At 48.3% G+C, this 19206-nt stretch overlaps 1 protein-coding gene across 1 annotated transcript in view; it reads right to left on the reverse strand.

Moving 5' to 3' along the window:
* CD164 (CD164 molecule) overlaps positions 1 to 19206 on the reverse strand; it is a 73844-nt gene that overhangs the window by 35358 nt on the left and 19280 nt on the right. The window contains exon 4 of the mRNA XM_030199189.1: positions 6544 to 6627. Within this exon, the coding sequence (XP_030055049.1) occupies positions 6544 to 6627 (84 nt within the window). The remainder of the gene's footprint in view (positions 1 to 6543; positions 6628 to 19206) is intronic.

Genomic DNA, 19206 nt, shown 5'->3' on the forward strand with positions numbered 1-19206 from the left:
CACGTCCTCCAGACCCCCAGCGGCCTGATACCACTGGGAGGCTAGGGTCCATTGAGCAGATCTCATGTGAAGGCGGGCCATGGGAGTCACATGAACTGTGGAGGCCATGTGGCCCAGCAATCTCAACATCTGCCGAGCTGTGATCTGCTGGGACGCTCGCACCCGCGAGACGAGGGACAACAAGTTGTTGGCTCTCGTCTCTGGGAGATAGGCGCGAGCCGTCCGAGAATCCAGCAGAGCTCCTATGAATTCGAGTCTCTGCACTGGAAGAAGGTGGGACTTTGGATAATTTATCACAAACCCCAGTAGCTCCAGTAGGCGAATAGTCATCTGCATGGACTGCAGGGCTCCTGCCTCGGATGTGTTCTTCACCAGCCAATCGTCGAGATATGGGAACACGTGCACCCCCAGCCTGCGAAGCGCCGCTGCTACCACAGCTAGGCACTTGAACACCCTGGGCGCAGAGGCGAGCCCAAAGGGTAGCACACAGTACTGGAAGTGGCGTGTGCCCAACTGAAATCGCAGATACTGTCTGTGAGCTGGCAGTATCGGGATGTGTGTGTAGGCATCCTTCAAGTCCAGAGAGCATAGCCAATCGTTTTGCTGAATCATGGGGAGAAGGGTGCCCAGGGAAAGCATCCTGAACTTTTCTTTTTCGAGATATTTGTTCAGGGCCCTTAGGTCTAGGATGGGACGCATCCCCCCTGTTTTCTTTTCCACAAGGAAGTACCTGGAATAGAATCCCAGCCCTTCTTGCCCGGATGGCACGGGCTCGACCGCATTGGCGCTGAGAAGGGCGGAGAGTTCCTCTGCAAGTACCTTCTTGTGCTGGAAGCTGTAAGACTGAGCTCCCGGTGGACAATTTGGAGGTTTTGAGGTCAAATTGAGGGTGTACCCCTGCCGGACTATTTGCAGAACCCACTGATTGGAGGTTATGAGAGGCCACCTTCGGTGAAAAGCTTTCAACCTCCCTCCGACTGGCAGGTCGCCCGGCACGGACACTTGGATGTCGGCTATGCTCTGCTGGAGCCAGTCAAAAGCTCGCCCCTTGCTTTTGCTGGGGAGCCGCGGGGCCTTGCTGAGTCGCACGCTGCTGACGAGAGCGAGCGCGCTGGGGCTTAGCCTGGGCCGCAGGCTGTCGGGAAGGAGGATTGTACCTACGCTTGCCAGAAGAGTAGGGAACAGTCTTCCTTCCCCCGAAAAATCGTCTACCTGTAGAGGTAGAAGCTGAAGGCTGCCGGCGGGCGAATTTGTCGAATGCGGTGTGCCGCTGGTGGAGAGACTCTACCACCTGTTCAACTTTTTCACCAAAAATATTGTCCGCACGGCAAGGCGAGTCCGCAATCCGCTGCTGGATTCTATTCTCCAGGTCGGCGGCACGCAGCCATGAGAGCCTGCGCATCACCACACCTTGAGCAGCGGCCCTGGACGCAACATCAAAAGTGTCATAAACTCCTCTGGCCAGGAATTTTCTGCACGCCTTCAGCTGCCTGACCACCTCCTGAAAAGGCTTGGCTTGCTCAGGGGGAAGAGCATCAGCCCGCCAACTGCCGCACATTGTTCCGCATGTGTATGCTCGTGTAGAGCTGGTAAGACTGGATCTTGGACACGAGCATAGAGGAATGGTAGGCCTTCCTCCCAAAGGAGTCTAAGGTTCTAGCGTCCTTGCCCGGGGGCGCCGAAGCATGTTCCCTAGAACTCTTAGCCTTCTTTAGGGCCAAATCCACAACTCCAGAGTCATGAGGCAACTGAGTGCGCATCAGCTCTGGGTCCCCATGGATCCGGTACTGGGACTCGATCTTCTTGGGAATGTGGGGATTAGTTAATGGCTTGGTCCAGTTCGCAAGCAATGTCTTTTTCAGGACATGGTGCAAGGGAACAGTGGACGCTTCCTTAGGTGGAGAAGGATAGTCCAGGAGCTCAAACATTTCAGCCCTGGGCTCGTCCTCCACAACCACCGGGAAGGGGATGGCCGTAGACATCTCCCGGACAAAGGAGGCAAAAGACAGACTCTCGGGAGGAGAAAGCTGTCTCTCAGGAGAGGGAGTGGGATCAGACGGAAGACCCTCAGACTCCTCGTCAGAGAAATATCTGGGATCTTCCTCTTCCTCCCACGAGGCCTCACCCTCGGTGTCAGACACAAGTTCACGGACCTGTGTCTGCAACCTCGCCCTGCTCGACTCCGTGGAGCCACGTCCACGATGGGGGCGTCGAGAGGTAGACTCCCTGGCCCGCATCGGCGAAGTTCCCTCCGCCGACGTAGTCGGGGAGCCCTCCTGGGAGGTGGCCGCGGTCGGCACCGCACGCGGTACCGACGTCGGGGACCTCAACCTGGGCGATGGGCCAGCCGGCGCCACGCTCGACGGTACCGGAGGCGCAAGCACCGCCGGTACCGGAGGGGTAGGGCGCAACAGCTCTCCCAGAATCTCTGGGAGAACGGCCCGGAGGCTCTCGTTCAGAGTGGCTGCAGAAAAAGGCTGAGAGGTCGATGCAGGCGTCGACGTCAGAACCTGTTCCGGGCGAGGAGGCTGTTCCGGGCTGTCCAGAGTGGAGCGCATCGACACCTCTTGAACAGAGGGTGAGCGGTCCTCTCGGTGCCGATGCCTGCTGGATGCCGAATCCCTCGGCGACCCAGAGCTCTCGGTGCCGACACGGGGAGGAGACCGGTGTCGATGCTTCTTCGATTTCTTCCGAAGCATGTCACCGGAGCTCCCCGGCACCGACGAGGAGGACGTAGAATCCATCCGTCGCTTCCTCGGGGCCGAGACCGAAGGAGGTCGGTCTCGGGGGGGCTGTACCGCAGGAGCCCTCAGGGTAGGAGGAGACCCACCCGAAGGCTCACCGCCACCAGCAGGGGAATGGACAGCCCTCACCTGCACTCCTGACGATGCACCACCGTCCGACAACATCAGCAGACGAGGTCCCGGTACCACCGACGTCGATGCAGCTATCCGATGTCTCGGCGCCGATGCAGAGGCCCGATGCCTCGATGCACTCGATGCAGGGACGGCCGAGGAAGATGGTCTGGACGCTGACGACGTCGATGCACTCGAAGATCCCGGTGCCGATGCCGATGAAGAGCCCGAGAACAACACGTTCCACTGGGCTAGTCTCGCTACCTGAGTCCGCCTCTGAAGCAGGGAACACAGACTGCAGTTCTGAGGGCGGTGCTCGGCCCCCAGACACTGAAGACACGACGAGTGTCGATCAGTGAGCGAGATAACCCGGGCGCACTGGGTGCACTTCTTGAAGCCGCTGGAAGGCTTCGATGTCATGGGCGGAAAAATCACGCCGGCGAAATCAAAATCCGAAATGACGGAAAAAGAGCACCAAAACTTTAGAGGGAGAAAATCTCGACCGAGGCCGAAAAGAGGCCTACCCCGACGACGAAAGAAAACTTACCGGGGCAAAAAGCTGGAAGTACGGGGAGGATTGACACGAAACCCGGTGGAGGGTTTCCGGAGCACTTCCCGACTTAAGCAAAAGCTTTTCCGAAGAAAAAACACGCTCAAAACAATTTGGACGCGCGAGGTCGACTTTCCGGGGCTCGACACGGCGAAAATACGACCGTACCGAGTGCGGACAAAAGAAGACTGGCCGGCTCGAGCCGGTTTCGGCCGGGAAGACGGCCGCGCATGCGCGGTGCGCGCGGGCGCGCGAGGACTAGCAAAGGACTTTGCTAGTGAAGTTTCCGATTGGAGGGGCTGCCGTGGACGTCACCCATCAGTGAGAACAAGCAGCCTGCTTGTCCTCGGAGAATAATCTTTTGACTTGTAATTTGCAATGTATTTAGGGTTTGCTTCTTAGAAACTAATTAAAAACTAATGAAACTAATGAAAATTGAAAATTCCCCTCTTGTCTTAATTAGAATAAGAATCAGTGATGCCAAGATTTTTCTGCTGCCAAAACACAAGCAATCCTGGACAAAAAGTCAAACCAGAGCACAAGGAACATGTATACTGAAGAGCTGAATGATTCAGAGGGGTCAAGGAGGTAGAACAGAAGAGGGATTGAAGAGAAAAACCATTTGAAGAGTATCAGACACATATTGGTGGGGGAGAGGAAACAAGAACCACCAAAACTTATGCGAAGTGAAACTAGAGAAGGTCCAAGGGAGACATCCTCCTTAAAACCAAGGTAAAGGCATTTCTGCTGTAAGTTTTGATTTAGTTACTTGCCTTTCCAAACTTATGGTCAGGGCAAATTACTATTCAGGCACAAATCCCAGTCCTAGAGGGCTTGCAAAGTTTTTAACCAATGCAACACAAGATACAATTGATAGGTAGCTTTATCAGTGGAACCATTAGCATCGAAAAGGGACAAAAATGAGTGGAGGCTACAAGACAAGCCAGGGGATGTGTGAAAAACACCAATTTTTAACACTGAAACCGACCCTAAATCTGGGTTTGGGTTTCTGCCGAAAATGCCTGTGCATTTTTAGCAGAAACCTGAAACTATAGCCCTGCCCCTGTTGCCGCAAGCCTACCTTGTAAAGGCCCTGGTGGTCAAGTGCTCTCTTTGGAACAGGAGCGTCCGGAATTGTTCCTGCCCCCTTCCTTCGGGCTGCATAAATGGCGGCCACGACTTCTCGCAGCAGCCTCACAAGTCTGTTGCGGGAGGTCACAGCTGCCATTTTAGAATTGGGAATGTCCTGAGAACCGACTTGCTCCTGCTCAGGCCATTCCCAGTTCCAAAATATTAGCTGCGACCTCCTCCTCCTGCGGGAAGCCACAGGCACCATTTTCAGTGTGGTGGAAGGGGGCAGGAGCAATTTGGACTAGACCACCAGGGCCTTTACATGACAGGCTTGGGAAGGGCAAGGAGGGTGGAGTAGTGGGCAACCGGCTTGTGGAGGGGGTGGGGCCACAGTTTCAGATCCAGTTGGATTCTAGCATGGCATGGGGGGATTGGTTAAAACCCACTAGGAATGTCAATGGGAGGACGAGCATTTGAACTATCCCTGGCTCTCAAGATTTGGAATTGGCTACTTGTCTTTGCAAATGAGTAAAATTTCAGGTCACCCAAGATTTGCCTACTGCTCTGAGCACAAGGCTGCTCCTTCAAACCTGGGAGGGTACATTAACACCCAACTTTCTCATCTTTGCTTACTGCTAAAAATAATTGAGCAGAAAATATTTAAAATCACTAGACAATGGGATCCTCAAGTCATTCTAATTTAGATTTAAACATGTATCCCTCTAAGAATGAAAAATTACCAGGGCTAGTGTCATACAAGCCAACTTTTCAAAATTATTGGGGGGGGGGGGTGCTAAACCCAATGGAACCTCTCCCTGACAGTCAAGGAGTTTGTGGGTGCTTTAGCAACCCTCAATATTGAACAAAGTTGGCTCCTATGGCTGGTGTTAAGACTTGCAGGAGCTCAGGGCAATTATCCTGTTTGGCATCTCTTAATGCCGACCCTGAAAAGTTACACATTAACATATCCAGGCAATGCACTACAACAAAAAACCATGCACACAATCAGTGTACACCTAAAGAAACAAGTAGGGAAAAGGTGGAGATCCAGTTCCCAAAATGCTTGTAGAAAGTGTGGCGTGTACACTGGCTATGTGGGGAGGTGGCTTTGAAGATACCCTTTGGTGCCTTCATCAACCGAATCCGTTATTTCCATGTGCGGCTATATTACTCTATATCAAAGTGCTAATGGATTGGGGGGGGTGAAATAGAGCTCTAGACTCATCAAAACAGGGCTGCAAACAAGCCTAGAAAACAAGCTTCTTGATTTGAGTTGCAGATCCTTGAATCCTTCCTGCATGCCAGTCAGATAAATGGCCAGCCATTCCATTTCTTGGAAAGCATTATAAAGACACTGGTATATAAGGAATCAGATACCCTGCCACCAGTCTGTTTTACTGAAGACCTGTTTAATCTATATTTTAGACCAACTCTGGCCTGGCTGTAGAAATAATCCAACCCAACTATTACCCTTTATATAAGAGCTCCTAAGCTTGACACCAACTGATGAGATTAATGTGCTTTTTAGGAGACTGCAAAGGATCAAGCTCACAAAACATCGCAGGCCTGGTTGGGCGATTCAGTAGATTACGCATGAATAGACTGCAGTATCTTCCTCCACAACCCAAAGGGAAGATACTAAGCAGCTACACTACCTTAATATATTCTTTGCAAGTCCTCCATTTAAGTTGGTCAAAAAAAAGTATTGTCCTTTTGTTGACTGTGTGGAAATCACAGTTAAATGGGACTAGTGTAGGAACCACAATATCAAAGTGCCTGAAATAGGATTGCCTTTTCCTGGAGGTCAGGACTCCCAACCTTTATGTGGTATTTACATTAAATAACAAATGAAGCCAAATATTGGATCAAGACCAAGGCCTAGTCTGAATTAATAAGTTAGATCAAAATGAGTCTTCATGTTGAGCAAGGTACAAGTTAACAAACGATGACCTGAGCAGTACAGTTCATTACTGGCTGGATCTCACACAGGATGGCTCCTGTAAGGCAGGCGGGTGTTTTATAATCAAAATTTCAGGTTCCAGGCATTAAACAACTCTTCCTACTTACCATTGCAAGACTCCCAGAGGCAGGTTAGGTGGCTGCCTGTGACGTTAAGACACTGCTCACAGGACATAAAGTTTCCGCAGTCTCCTAAAAGGATAGAGAGACAAATCAGATGTCTGTGCATTGCAACCTATCTGTACAGCAGAGATTTTCCTCCAGCTGAAACCGTGCTGGAGGTGCTGCCTTGTTTCCAGTCTCAAGTGACATTTAGGTACTTCCAGAACAGTACAGGCTACCATTTATCATCTTTCTCTGCCCTCCTGTATGCACACCAGGCTCATACTCAGTCCTTTTGCTTCTATACAAACATCACTTTGCATCAAGCCCAGCTCAAAGTCTAATGTCTTCCCTTGCTACTGGGTTTCTGTCAGTGGTGCATGCAAAGACCTTGATGCTTCAAAAGTGTGGAACTTTAACTAAAATTAAACCAAAACCACTCCTACCCACCACCATACACAAGGTTCTTCTGGAGAGAGAAAAGACAGCACTAATACTAAAGAAGGAAACAGCATGCTGTCAAAAAGCAGCCACAAATCAAAATCAAGGACCAGCAGATGATCAAAAGCCCGAACCTGTCAAATGAGATGGAGGTCCAAGGTACCCCCAAGACTTCTGCCATCCGCAATCCCAAGCCCCCCCCCCCCCCCAGACAATAACACAAGGGCCCAGAGTTCCAGATATCTACCCCCCCCCCCCAAACACCCAAAAAAGAAGACCTGGTTGCCCTGGTGGGCTGCTGCTCCGATCCCCATGCTGTCTGATGGTCTAGCAGACCTCACCCCCCCCCCCCCCATCGTACCTCTTCGACGTCCAGAGCCATCTTCAAAATGGCAGCACCTTGCCAAGTGCATCCTAGGATGACCTGGGAAGGGTTTCCCTACCATATAAGGCAGTTTTTCCCTTATAAGGTAGGGAAGCACCACCCAGTGCATCCCAGGATGAACTGGGCAGAGCACCATCATTTTGAAGGAAGTGCTGGAAGAGGAGGTAGTGTGCTATTCCCTCCTCCACTGCAAAGGTACCGGGGGGGGGGGGGGAGAAGAGGGGTCCGCTAGACCACCAGGTTGGGGGGGGCTCAGGTTTGCAGCCCTCCCATGCCCTTGCATCAGGGGAGGGATCAGGTTCAGGTCATCTGTTAGGGGAATATGGGGATGCATGTTGGACAGGGCCCCTCCTTGAATCAGGAGGGGAGCCAGGTTTGGGACATCTGTTGGGGGGGATATGGGGGGGCCTGCTAGCATACAGATGCATGCTGGAAAGGGCTCCCCATTCCTCCCCAATGCTCTATTAAATCCCAACACCAGCTCTGAGCTGGCATAAGGTTTACAGTGGTAGCAGTGCGCTAGTTTGGCACGCTGCCTGCTCAGCATTGGGGAGGAATAGCAACGTCCCTGTTTACCATGCATTTGCATGCTATTAGTGTTCACAGCCAGCGAGCACATTTTTACACCCACTCACTGGCTCTAATCCTGGGACACTAGTCCAGCACTAATGGCCTCTAGCGCCCACGTTTGCTTTTGATCATCTGCCTGCAGGTTTTCTGCTTGTTAGCATCCCAGTGACAAGCAAGGGGCCCAGAACCTATCATTTCCATGGGGACTACATATGCTATCCGCACACTGCCTCTCGAATACAAAACATCTCGTGAACGTTCACCAAGGAAATCCTGAAAATCAGTATGTTGTGGCCACCAAGGATCTAGTGCTTTTATTTATTTATTTGTATCCCACATTTCCCCACCTATTTGCAGGCTCAGTGTGGCTTACATTGCTCCGTCATGGCGATCGACATTTCCAGAGTGAGAGATATAAGTGGTATTGCATTAGAGAATATGATTGACATTTTAGGTTAAGCAGTCAAATATAAAGAGTTCATGTTCAGAATTAAAGATAAAGTGGTAATCGCATTAAAGTTCATTTGTGGTAGAGTAGACTTTTGTAGTCAGGTGTAGAGAGTTAGGTTTTATGTAGTTCAGGCTTGAGTTTCATTGTCTGGTAGTTAAGATGTATCCTTATGGTATGCCTTTTTGAACAGGCTGGTCTGTTTACAGCAGGAGCTACTATTTCTACACCCTTGTTGAGCCACTAAGCAGACAGTGCCACATTACATGGTATAAATAGAAACCTGACACTTTGCAAATAGCTCTAACGTGGAGGAGTGGCCTAGTGGTTAGGGTGGTGGACTTTGGTCCTGGGGAACTAAGGAACTGAGTTGGATTCCCACTTCAGGCACAGGCAGCTCCTTGTGACTCTGGGCAAGTCACTTAACCCTCCATTGCCCCATGTAAGCCGCATTGAGCCTGCCATGAGTGGGAAAGCGCGGGGTACAAATGTAACCAAAAAAAATAAATAATAATAATAACGTCACTGCTCATATACAGTTACACAACAAGCCACGCTGCCTAAAATGCTACACTTCCTCACGGCAAGCAGTCTCATTCACCACAGTGCAGTCAAGTGACACATGGCAAACCTCCAGGTATCTGAAGCTCTTCTCCATGTAGTACAAATGGCCTGGTGGGTCCTTCTGCTCAGTCTATGGGACACAGTCAGTAAATTTCAGTCATGCTGTTATCTATAAGTCACTGGTGAACATACAGCTAGTATACAGGTCAAGCAAACTAAAGGAAGAAGCCAAGTAAGAACTGTAGCTCAAGCACAGAATCCTGACCAGCAATGAACAGTCATCTTCAGTATGCATGAAAAATCTACCATGCAAGTGGACAACAGACTCTGAAACAATCTGCTTGCACCTTTTTCCTAAAAGTACTCGTGGAAATGCAAGGAACACCAGCAGGATCTGAACCCTGGCTGCCCTACATCCATTACCTCACACATGACAAACAAACAGTATCAAGACTGTACATCTGCCAAGAGCTGATGAAATCACTTGGTAACAAACAGAGCACCAGATCACTGAACTACCATATTATTAAGTTTAATAACCCAGACACAAAGATCAGTGATGCACCACTGTATTGGGCATAAAGGGGCAAAGCTACCAGCTTTACTACCTTCCATTTGAGGAAGTATGAGACAGATGAACAGGACACACTCTTGCTGCAAGTTAACCCAAGTGGTGAAAGCATACAGAGCATGGTTCATGGAATTCTTTCCAGCCCTTCTGCATGGATGCACCTTTGTGTGCCTGAAGCATAGGGGGAAAAAGGATGATTTGAACAGAGACATGTCCCCTACTGGGATTAAAAAAAAAAAAAAAAGGAAGTCATGTTATTTATACTTTGTTCTTCAGTGACACTGGTTAATTGATATTGTTGAACTGTGTATTGTATTCTTGAAAGTTTTCAATAAAGCCTCACTGAAATGTAAAAAAAAGGTTTGGACAAGTTCCTGGGAAGAAAGGTCCATAGTCTGTTATTGAGATGGACAAGAGGGAACCACTTGCTTGTCCTGGGATTGGTAGCATGGATGTTGCTACTATTTGGGTTTCTGTCAGGTACTTGTGGCCTGAATTGGACACTGTTGGAAGCAGGATACTGGGCTAGATGAACCATTGGTCTGATTTACTATGGTTATTCTTATGTTCAAACCACAAAACTCAATTACACAAAGAGCAAGTCTATTACACTGCACCTATTTAGGTGCCCAGAGGGTGCCTACTCTCTACATAATTGGGTATATATACATAGTAACATAGTAGATGACGGCAGAAAAAGACCTGCACGGTCCATCCAGTCTGCCCAAGAAGATAAATTCATATGTGCTACTTTTTTATTTGTACTGTCCTCTTCAGTGCACAGACCATATAAGTCTGGCCAGCCCTATCCCCGCCTCCCAACCACCAGCTCTGGCACAGACCCTATAAGTCTGCCCAGCACTATCCCCGCCTCCCAACTACCAGTCCCGCCTCCCACCACCAGCCCCGGCACAGACTGTATAAAGTCTTCCCAGCACTATCCCTGCCTCCCACCACCGGCTCTGGCACAGACCGTATAAGTCTGCCCAGCACTATCCCCGCCTCCCAACTACCAGTCCCGCCTCCCACCACCAGCTCTGGCACAGACCGTATATGTCTGCCCAGCACTAGCCCTGCCTCCCACCACCGGCTCTGGCACAGACCGTATATGTCTGCCCAGCACTAGCCCTGCCTCCCAACCACCAGCTCTGCCACCCATTCTAGGCTAAGCTCTATGCACATATACTGTTAGGTACAAGCACATATGCCAGCCCTAGCTATAAATTTATGAACAAGTCCCACCCATGCTCCACCTGGAGTGGAGGAGTAGCCTAGTGGTTAGTGCAGCGGACTTTGATCCTGGGGAACTGGGTTCAATTCCCACTGCAGCTCCTTGTGACTCTGGGCAAGTCACTTAACCCTCCATTGCCCCTGGTACAAAATAAGTACCTGAATATATGTAAACCGCTTTGAATGTAGTTGCAAAAACCTCAGAAAAGTGGTATATCAAGTCCCATTTCCCTTTCCCTTCCGCTATGTGTACAACCTTCTTTGCAATATGTTTACAGAGCATTCAGGTGGAATTTTTGCAAACATTTATTCACAAAATATCACTGTACATGCAAATCTCCTGATCTCCTGAATATCTGTTGTGTATATGCTGAAAACCTGACTTGACTGGGGGTTCCCCGAGGACAGGTTTGGGAACTGCTGGGCTTAACTACGAAAGATTGGGTTCAATATTCAAAAGCCACCTTAAACAGATGACTGGTTTAGCTGGCACTGGTCACGGTACTGGCAGCAATATTTAGACCACTCTCCGGATACCTTACCTAGATAAAAAGTAGCACAGAAAATTGTCATCCTAACTTTCTGATTAGCTATCCAGACTGCAGCAGCACTCACCAATACCTATTTAGTGCCATTCTGAACCCAGAACACTGACAGGCTTATTTTCGAAAGAGAAGTGCGCCCACTTAAAACTTGCATTCTCTATTCCATCGGTAACCAGTCGGCCTGTCGAACATGCGCAGAGCAGCCAAGCGTTACGCTGGCTGCTCTGCGCATGCCAAATACGCCTCTGTGCCACCATAAAGGAAGACGCCACTCACCCCCTCCACGGCCTGCTGCAGGAAGGCTCCGATGCGGGTTGATCGTAGCAGGAGAGTGCAGTTGAGTACGTCCATCCAAAAATACATCCTTTTTGGATGTCCTCCCCCCCCCCCCCCCGCAATAATAAAAACGGCCTTTTTGGACGTCCTTCACTCAGCTGAGAGACCTGAAAGTCTCTGAGCCAATCACAACGCGTTTAGCTGAGCTAAATGCGCTGTGATTGGCTCAGAGACTTCCAGGTCTCTCAGCTGAGTGGACGTCCAAAAAGGCCGTTTTTATTATTGCCGGGGGGGGGGGGGGGGACGCCTTTTTGGATGGACGTCCTCAACTGCACTCTCCTGCTATGATCAAGCCGCATCGGAGCCTTCCTGCAGCAAGCCGTGGAAGGGGTGAGCGGCGCGGCGTCTTCCTTTCAGGCGGCACAAGTTTTCATTAAGTGAAGGACATCCAAAAAGAACGTCTTTGGAGTGCAGGTTTTTTTTTTTTTTTTCAGGTGAAGGACGTCCAAAAAGGACATCCTTGACGACATCTTTTCCTTCCGATTTGCCCCAACGAGAGGTGTAGACCTCCCGTTAGGTTTTTCACGGTTAAGGGGATCGGAAAACCGTAGTGCATCTCATTATAATAGCCTCGCAATAGCCTTTGGATCATCTGCATTCCATTTTCGTTAGCTGCTACCGTGATCGGAAAATGGCCTTTAGTGCATGCCAGGGTTTACTACTTGCTCGTTAATGGCTCGTTAAGTTTAGTATATCTGGCCAAGTGTCAGTGAAACAGGCAGCTACAGTACAGGCCCTAAAGTTCTCCCAAGAAGGTACACTGAGATACTCCAGTATTACACATTCCTGGGAACAAAGCAGCTAATGGCAGTCCAGTGCAAATTTTCTTTCACAGACCTAAAGCAGAAGAACTTTCACACAGTAAAATGTGCTCATTCAACAGTACTAAAATGAATCATCTAAGGCATGGGATAAACAGAGGATCCCAACTCTTGTGGCAAGAGGATGCAATAAAAAGTAAAGAACATCTCCACTAAAAGCAAAAAACTTAAATGACTCACTTTAACGTGGGGGGGGGGGGGGGGGGGGGCGGGGGTAACCTGCAGAGCTGCACTTACAACCCTAGCCACCTTTCTCGGCAGAAAGGATAGCCAACCTGCCAAGCTGTCTTCATTTACTGTGTTTCTATGACTGCGACCCTGGTCTCCCACAACTAACTATGCAGTAGCAGGAAAAGCTACAAAATACAGCCCAAGACTCAACTGAGAACCAAACATCCACCTAGCACAGAGAGTGCAAAGTCCGCTTTGAGGCAGAAGGGAAAACAGCTCACACAGCAAGCGCTCCTGATCAACATGGAAAACGGAAGGAATTTTAAACACCACCAGCTGCATGTTCTTTGGGGGGGGGGGGGGGAACTGAGAAGGAAGACGGGAATAGGGAAGAGCAAGGCACCGCAGTAAGGAGCAGAGGCATAGCCACAGGTGGATCTCGCCTCCTCCGCTTTTTTTTCTTTTTGTTACATTTGTACCCTGCGCTTTCCCACTCATGGCAGGCTCAATGCGGCAGGCAATGGAGTGTTAAGTGACTTGCCCAGTCACAAGGAGCTGCCTGTGCCTGAAGTGGGAATCAAACTCAGTTCCTCAGTTCCCCAGGACCAAAGTCCACCACCCTAACCACTAGGCCACTCCTCCACTGTTGCTACTATTTGAGATTCTACATGGAATGTTGCTATTCCACTAGCAACATTCCATGTAGAAGTCGGCCCTTGCAGATCACCAATGTGGCCGCGCAGGCTTCTGCGAGTCTGACGTCCTGCACGTCAGACTCACAGAAACAGAAGCCTGCGCAGCCTTCTACATGGAATGTTTCTAGTGGAATAGAACCTCAAATAGTGGCAAACATTCCATGTAGAATCTCCAATAGTAGCAACAGAACCTCAAATAGTGGCAAACATTCCATGTAGAATCTCCAATAGTATCTATTTTATTTTTGTTACATTTGTACCCTGCGCTTTCCCACTCATGGCAGGCTCAATGCGGCAGGCAATGGAGGGTTAAGTGACTTGCCCAGAGTCACAAGGAGCTGCCTGTGCCTGAAGTGGGAATCAAACTCAGTTCCCCAGGACCAAAGTCCACCACCCTAACCACTAGGCCACTCCTCCACTGTTGCTACTATTTGAGATTCTACATGGAATGTTGCTATTCCACTAGCAACATTCCATGTAGAAGTCGGCCCTTGCAGATCACCAATGTGGCCGCGCAGGCTTCTGCGAGTCTGACGTCCTGCACGTCAGACTCACAGAAACAGAAGCCTGCGCAGCCTTCTACATGGAATGTTGCTAGTGGAATAGAACCTCAAATAGTGGCAAACATTCCATGTAGAATCTCCAATAGTAGCAACATTCCATGTAGAATCTCCAATAGTAGCAACAGAACCTCAAATAGTGGCAAACATTCCATGTAGAATCTCCAATAGTATCTATTTTATTTTTGTTACATTTGTACCCTGCACTTTCCCACTCATGGCAGGCTCAATGCGGCAGGCAATGGAGGGTTAAGTGACTTGCCCAGAGTCACAAGGAGCTGCCTGTGCCTAAAGTGGGAATCGAACTCAGTTCCTCAGTTCCCCAGAACCAAAGTCCACCACCCTAACCACTAGGCCACTCTCCACTTTTCCCTCAGAACCACCCAGAAGCACCATTAGTGTAGCTGAGGGGAAATGCCAGCCAGCTGAAATCATCTAGAATTACCTACCCCAACTGCAAGGAAGAAGCCAGCAGACAATGACAGCACTTTAAGCCACTATCACCAGGGCAGCAAGCATGCTCAGTACTAGTGGATCACTTCCCGATACTGTCTGCTACCCTTCCTTTGCAGTCAGGGTAGATGGCTCTGGATTTATTCAGCTGGGAGGGCTTGGTAATTTTAATATTAAAGTTACTCTGAAGTTGAAGAGAAAAGAGGAAATGATGTGCTTAGTGCCCTCAAATTAACTTGCTAACTCCTCCAAAAACGTGTGTGTGGCTATGCCACCAGTAAACATAGTGGGGGCTGTAGGGAGAGAGTGATAAAATCTGAGGTGGCATGCATGAATGGTGATCAAGGGTAGCAGGCAAGGGGCTCAGAGGAGCTTTGGGGTGGTGGATGATCATTCCTCCCTCTCCCAGTTCTCTACCCCCCTTCCTCTACTACAGCCCTTATCTGCCTGCCCTTCCTATACTCTTTGGAATCCCCTGTCCCTATTCCATAGCCCCTCCTCTGTTTCCAGCACCACTTCCCCTCCAATAAAACCCTACATGAATTGGGTGTACAAATGCCAGAATATGCAACTTTATGATACTGTGACAATTCCCGCAAACACCTGCAAATTACTGGGGACTGTTCCTATTATTAAACATGCAAAAAACCTATTCAGGTTGCCTGCATTGATCTAATAACTGCCAACTCAGTTATCAAATTCCCTATTCTAACCACTCAGTAACCGCACAGTAACAATGGAATCCATATCTCAGGTTGAGCGCTTGCAACAGAAGGATATAAAATATTAAATCATATTTCTCTGTGTGAACACAGCAGACATAAGCCATAGGCAGACAGACAACACACAAACGTAAGGATTTATTTTGGGTGGAAAAAATAGAGTGACTCAAAATTTCATACCTTGCTCTAAAGATGTTTAGCCACCTAATCTCTATTTCTCTAGCCATTGTTCTTGCATCAATCAAAGCCAAGTTGCCAACAGCTTCCTGTTTAGCTGAACAAAGTCACATGAGAGGCACGGCTACACAACTGCCCAGCAACTCATCCTAAACCACAGCATACTACCAAAATCAGCTCTGAAAGTAGCAGGGAAAATACATCACAGGGCCTAGTACGTTCAGCACAGCTATAACATCTTAATTTAAGATTAAATGCTAGTATCTCCTCAAGCAAGGAACGTACCAGATGAGAAATTCACTATTTCCCTCATGGTGTTATTTTTTGCAGCAATAAGCAGTTTTGTTTTGGGTGCTCGTTTTCTGAGCATTGGGGAGGAATACAAAGTTATCTCATTTTCATGAGCTTGATTACATTAGCATGCCACTTGCACTGTTTACATGCTTGTTTCTGCACTTTGGGCCTCTCTACATTTTGTTCAGGTAAATGTGGGCACTAGTCCAGTGCTAATTGCCTCTAGCGCCTGCGTTTACCTTTGAACTTCAGGGCTATAGAGAGGGAGAGGAATGGCTATTTGTATTCACTAGAGATTGGGTGGCAGAGCCGGTGGTGGGAGGCAGGGCTAGTGGTTGGGAGGTGGGGCTAGTGCTGGGCAAGACTTCTACAGTCTGTGCCCTGAAAATGGCAGATACAAATCAAGGTCAGGTATACACATAAAGTAGCACATATGATTTTATCTTGTTGGGCAGACTGGATGGACCGTACAGGTCTTTTTCTGCCGTCATCTACTATGTTACTATTTGAGTTTACATAAGTCACCTGGCAGCTGTCTGTAAGCAATGCTGTCTTACAGAACTGGCTGGCACTCCTTCCTAGTTTGGTGGAGTTTGGTCCAGCTGCACAGCTCCATAAGAACATAATAGCCATACTGAGTCAGACCAAAGGTCCATCTAGCCCAGCATCCTGTTTCCAACAGTGGCCAATCCAGGACACTAATACCTGGAAAGATCCCAAAAATGTACAAAACATTCTATACTGCTTATCCCAGAAACAGTGCATTTTCCAGAAGTCCATTTAATAACGGTCTATGGATTTTTCCTTTAGGAAGCCGTCCAAACCTTTTTTAAACTCCACTAAGCTAACCGCCTTTACCACATTCTCTGGCAACAAATTCCAGAGTTTAATTACACGTTGAGTGAAGAAAAATTCTCCGATTCGTTTTAAATTTACTACATTGTAGCTTCATCGCATGCCCTCTAGTCCTAGTATTTTTGGAAAGCGCAAACAGACGCTTCACATCTACCCGTTCCACTCCACTCATTATTTTATAGACCTGTATCATATCTCCTCTCAGCCGCCCCAAGCTGACCATCCCTGCCTCTCATCGCTGTGGCAGGGATGGTCAGCTTGGGATCCTGACAACTCATGTTGACAGCAATCATTGCACTGACTGAGAACATGAGAATTGTGATATGCATTAGCCATAAGTTAAAAACTGCAATCTATTTTAAGTCCACTGGTTGGCACTGTGCTTTTATAGGGGAAAAGGAGAAATTAGATCTTACCTGCTAATTTGCTTTCCTTTAGTCCCTCCGGACCGGACCAGGATTGGACTGATGGGTTGTGCTCGCCTACCAGCAGGTGGAGACTGAGAAAAAACTCTGACTCTAGAGAGCCAATAGGAGCCCTGGCCATGTGACCTTAGCCTCAGTATTTGAATAACAAAGCAGGAAAGAAAGAAAGACCTTCTGTGCCGTATGGAATCCTAGCAGCCACAAAGCACTCGGCAATGCCAAGTATCAGAGCTCACCAGCAACTCTCACCAGAGAAGTGGTATGGCCCAATATGTATTACAGCTCACCAGCAACTCTCACCAGAGAAGTGGTATGGCCCAATATGTATTACAGCTCACCAGCAACTCTCACTAGAGAAGTGGTATGGCTCACTTGTACTATAGCTCACCAGCAACTCTCACCAGAGAAGCGATATGGCTCACATGTAATATAGCTCACCAGCAACTCTCCCCAGAGAAGTGGTATGGCTCACGTATAATATAGCTCACCCGCAACTCTCACCAGAGAAGTGGTATGGCTCACTTGTCTTATAGCTCACCAGCAACTCTCACCAGAGAAGTGGTATGGCCCACTTAAGATTTTATATATATTCCATCAACTGAGCTTACCAGCAACTCTCACCAGAAAAGTGGTAAATCATATTTAAGGTTTTATAGATTTTCCAGCAACTGAGCTCAGCCACAACTCTCACCAGAGAAGTGGTATGGCGTATTTAAGGTTTTATAGATAGATTCCAGCAATTGAGCTCACCAGCAACCACCAGAGAAGTGGTATAGACCACGTAAAGTTCTGCATATATATATAGTATTGTTCCACGAATCGTAAAGGAATGAATACACTTCCTACTGAATACACTTCCTACTTAATAAAAGAAGCTAAAGAGTAGAGAGAACATGGGAGGGGCCTGGTCCGGTCCGGAGGGACTAAAGGAAAGCAAATTAGCAGGTAAGATCTAATTTCTCCTTCCTTAGCATCCCTCCGGACCGGACCAGGATTGGACTGATGGGAAGTACCAAAGCAGTAATCTGAAGGGAGGGACCCTATGAAAACTGCAGAGAAATGTTCATGCTGCATAGGCCACCTGGCGACAACTAACATGTAGTGTGTCCCAATGAGCAAAATAAAATGAAACTAGGACTAAGTTGCCAACTTACCAATGTGCACCGAGAGCACCAAAAATCGCCATAGTAAGAATAGAGCCCGCTTCTGAAGTTGTGGAATATGTTGTAATACGCTGTGGAACTGCCCTCTCAGCGAGAAGAGAAATAGACATTCTCATTTCCTTGATCCTTCGAGATATAGCGGGTTAGAAACAATGAAAAACTTTTACGCCTACTGGCTAGAAGGACAAAACCAATAAGAAAAAACCGATTGGGAAAGGTGAAAACTTTAAACTACAGCAGACCGAAAAGAAGTTACCAACCGTAGAAGTATTCCACACATAGATCTACTTGCTGCAATGGCTACTGGGAAACACTGCTTGAAGAGGAAAACTTTATAGAAAAAGTTATGGCTACTAGAAAACAGAACTTTAAGAGTCTGTTCACCTAGTTCACCTAGCTGGTGGACGAAGCGGGAGGTACAGGTGCAGGACTCCTTTAAGAAACCGCTTTGACAGTGGATGCTGCATAAGCGTGCGGTTGTCAACAGTATCATGCATCACTGATAGAGCTGCCAAATGAACTCTAATGGATGAGTAAGACAGACAAGATTTTGCAAGATGCAGAAGATATTCCAAAACATGCAAAATGGATACTGTTTGTGGAATGAAGTGGCGAGAGGAGTACCACAGAGTGAACCGTCGCCACTTTGATTCATAGGACTTTAATGTAGATTTCTGTCTGGAAGCAATTAAAACTTGAAGTACTTCCTGCGAAAATATCAAAGATGTTGCAGACCCAGTAACCACGCCATAAGTTTGAGTGACTGGGGGTCCGGATGTAGAAGGGTGCCTTGGTTCTGCGTAAACACCTAGTGAGATGATGGAAGAAACGCATAAAGAAGGCTGAAAAACCCCTGCTGGACGTTGGCATCTGTCCCTGTCTCCGTCAAGACTGTTGCTGAACGGAAGAAGCAAGAAATGTTCGTGAGCCTGAAGGCAAAAAGAGATAGCCCTGAAGTGTCGCAGTGAGGAAGTAAGGCTGAAAAAATGAGAGTCCATTCACCTAAATGCAGGGTGACACAACTAAGAAAAAATGAGTACAAACTCAAGAGTATACTCTTAACTCCTCCTTGGCGGATGACATAACCCATTGCCACGGCAAGGACCAACATAGCTCTCTCCGCCTTGTTTGTCAGTAGGGAAAACAAAATTCACCCGAAAGTAAAACGAATTGCTGAGGTCCCCCAGAAAAAAAATATATACAAACAAGCTTCTGCCAAAAAGTGTACTGCACGAACCATCCC

This window comes from Microcaecilia unicolor, chromosome 3 (genome assembly GCF_901765095.1).
Source record: "Microcaecilia unicolor chromosome 3, aMicUni1.1, whole genome shotgun sequence".
Taxonomy (NCBI): Eukaryota; Metazoa; Chordata; class Amphibia; order Gymnophiona; family Siphonopidae; genus Microcaecilia; species Microcaecilia unicolor.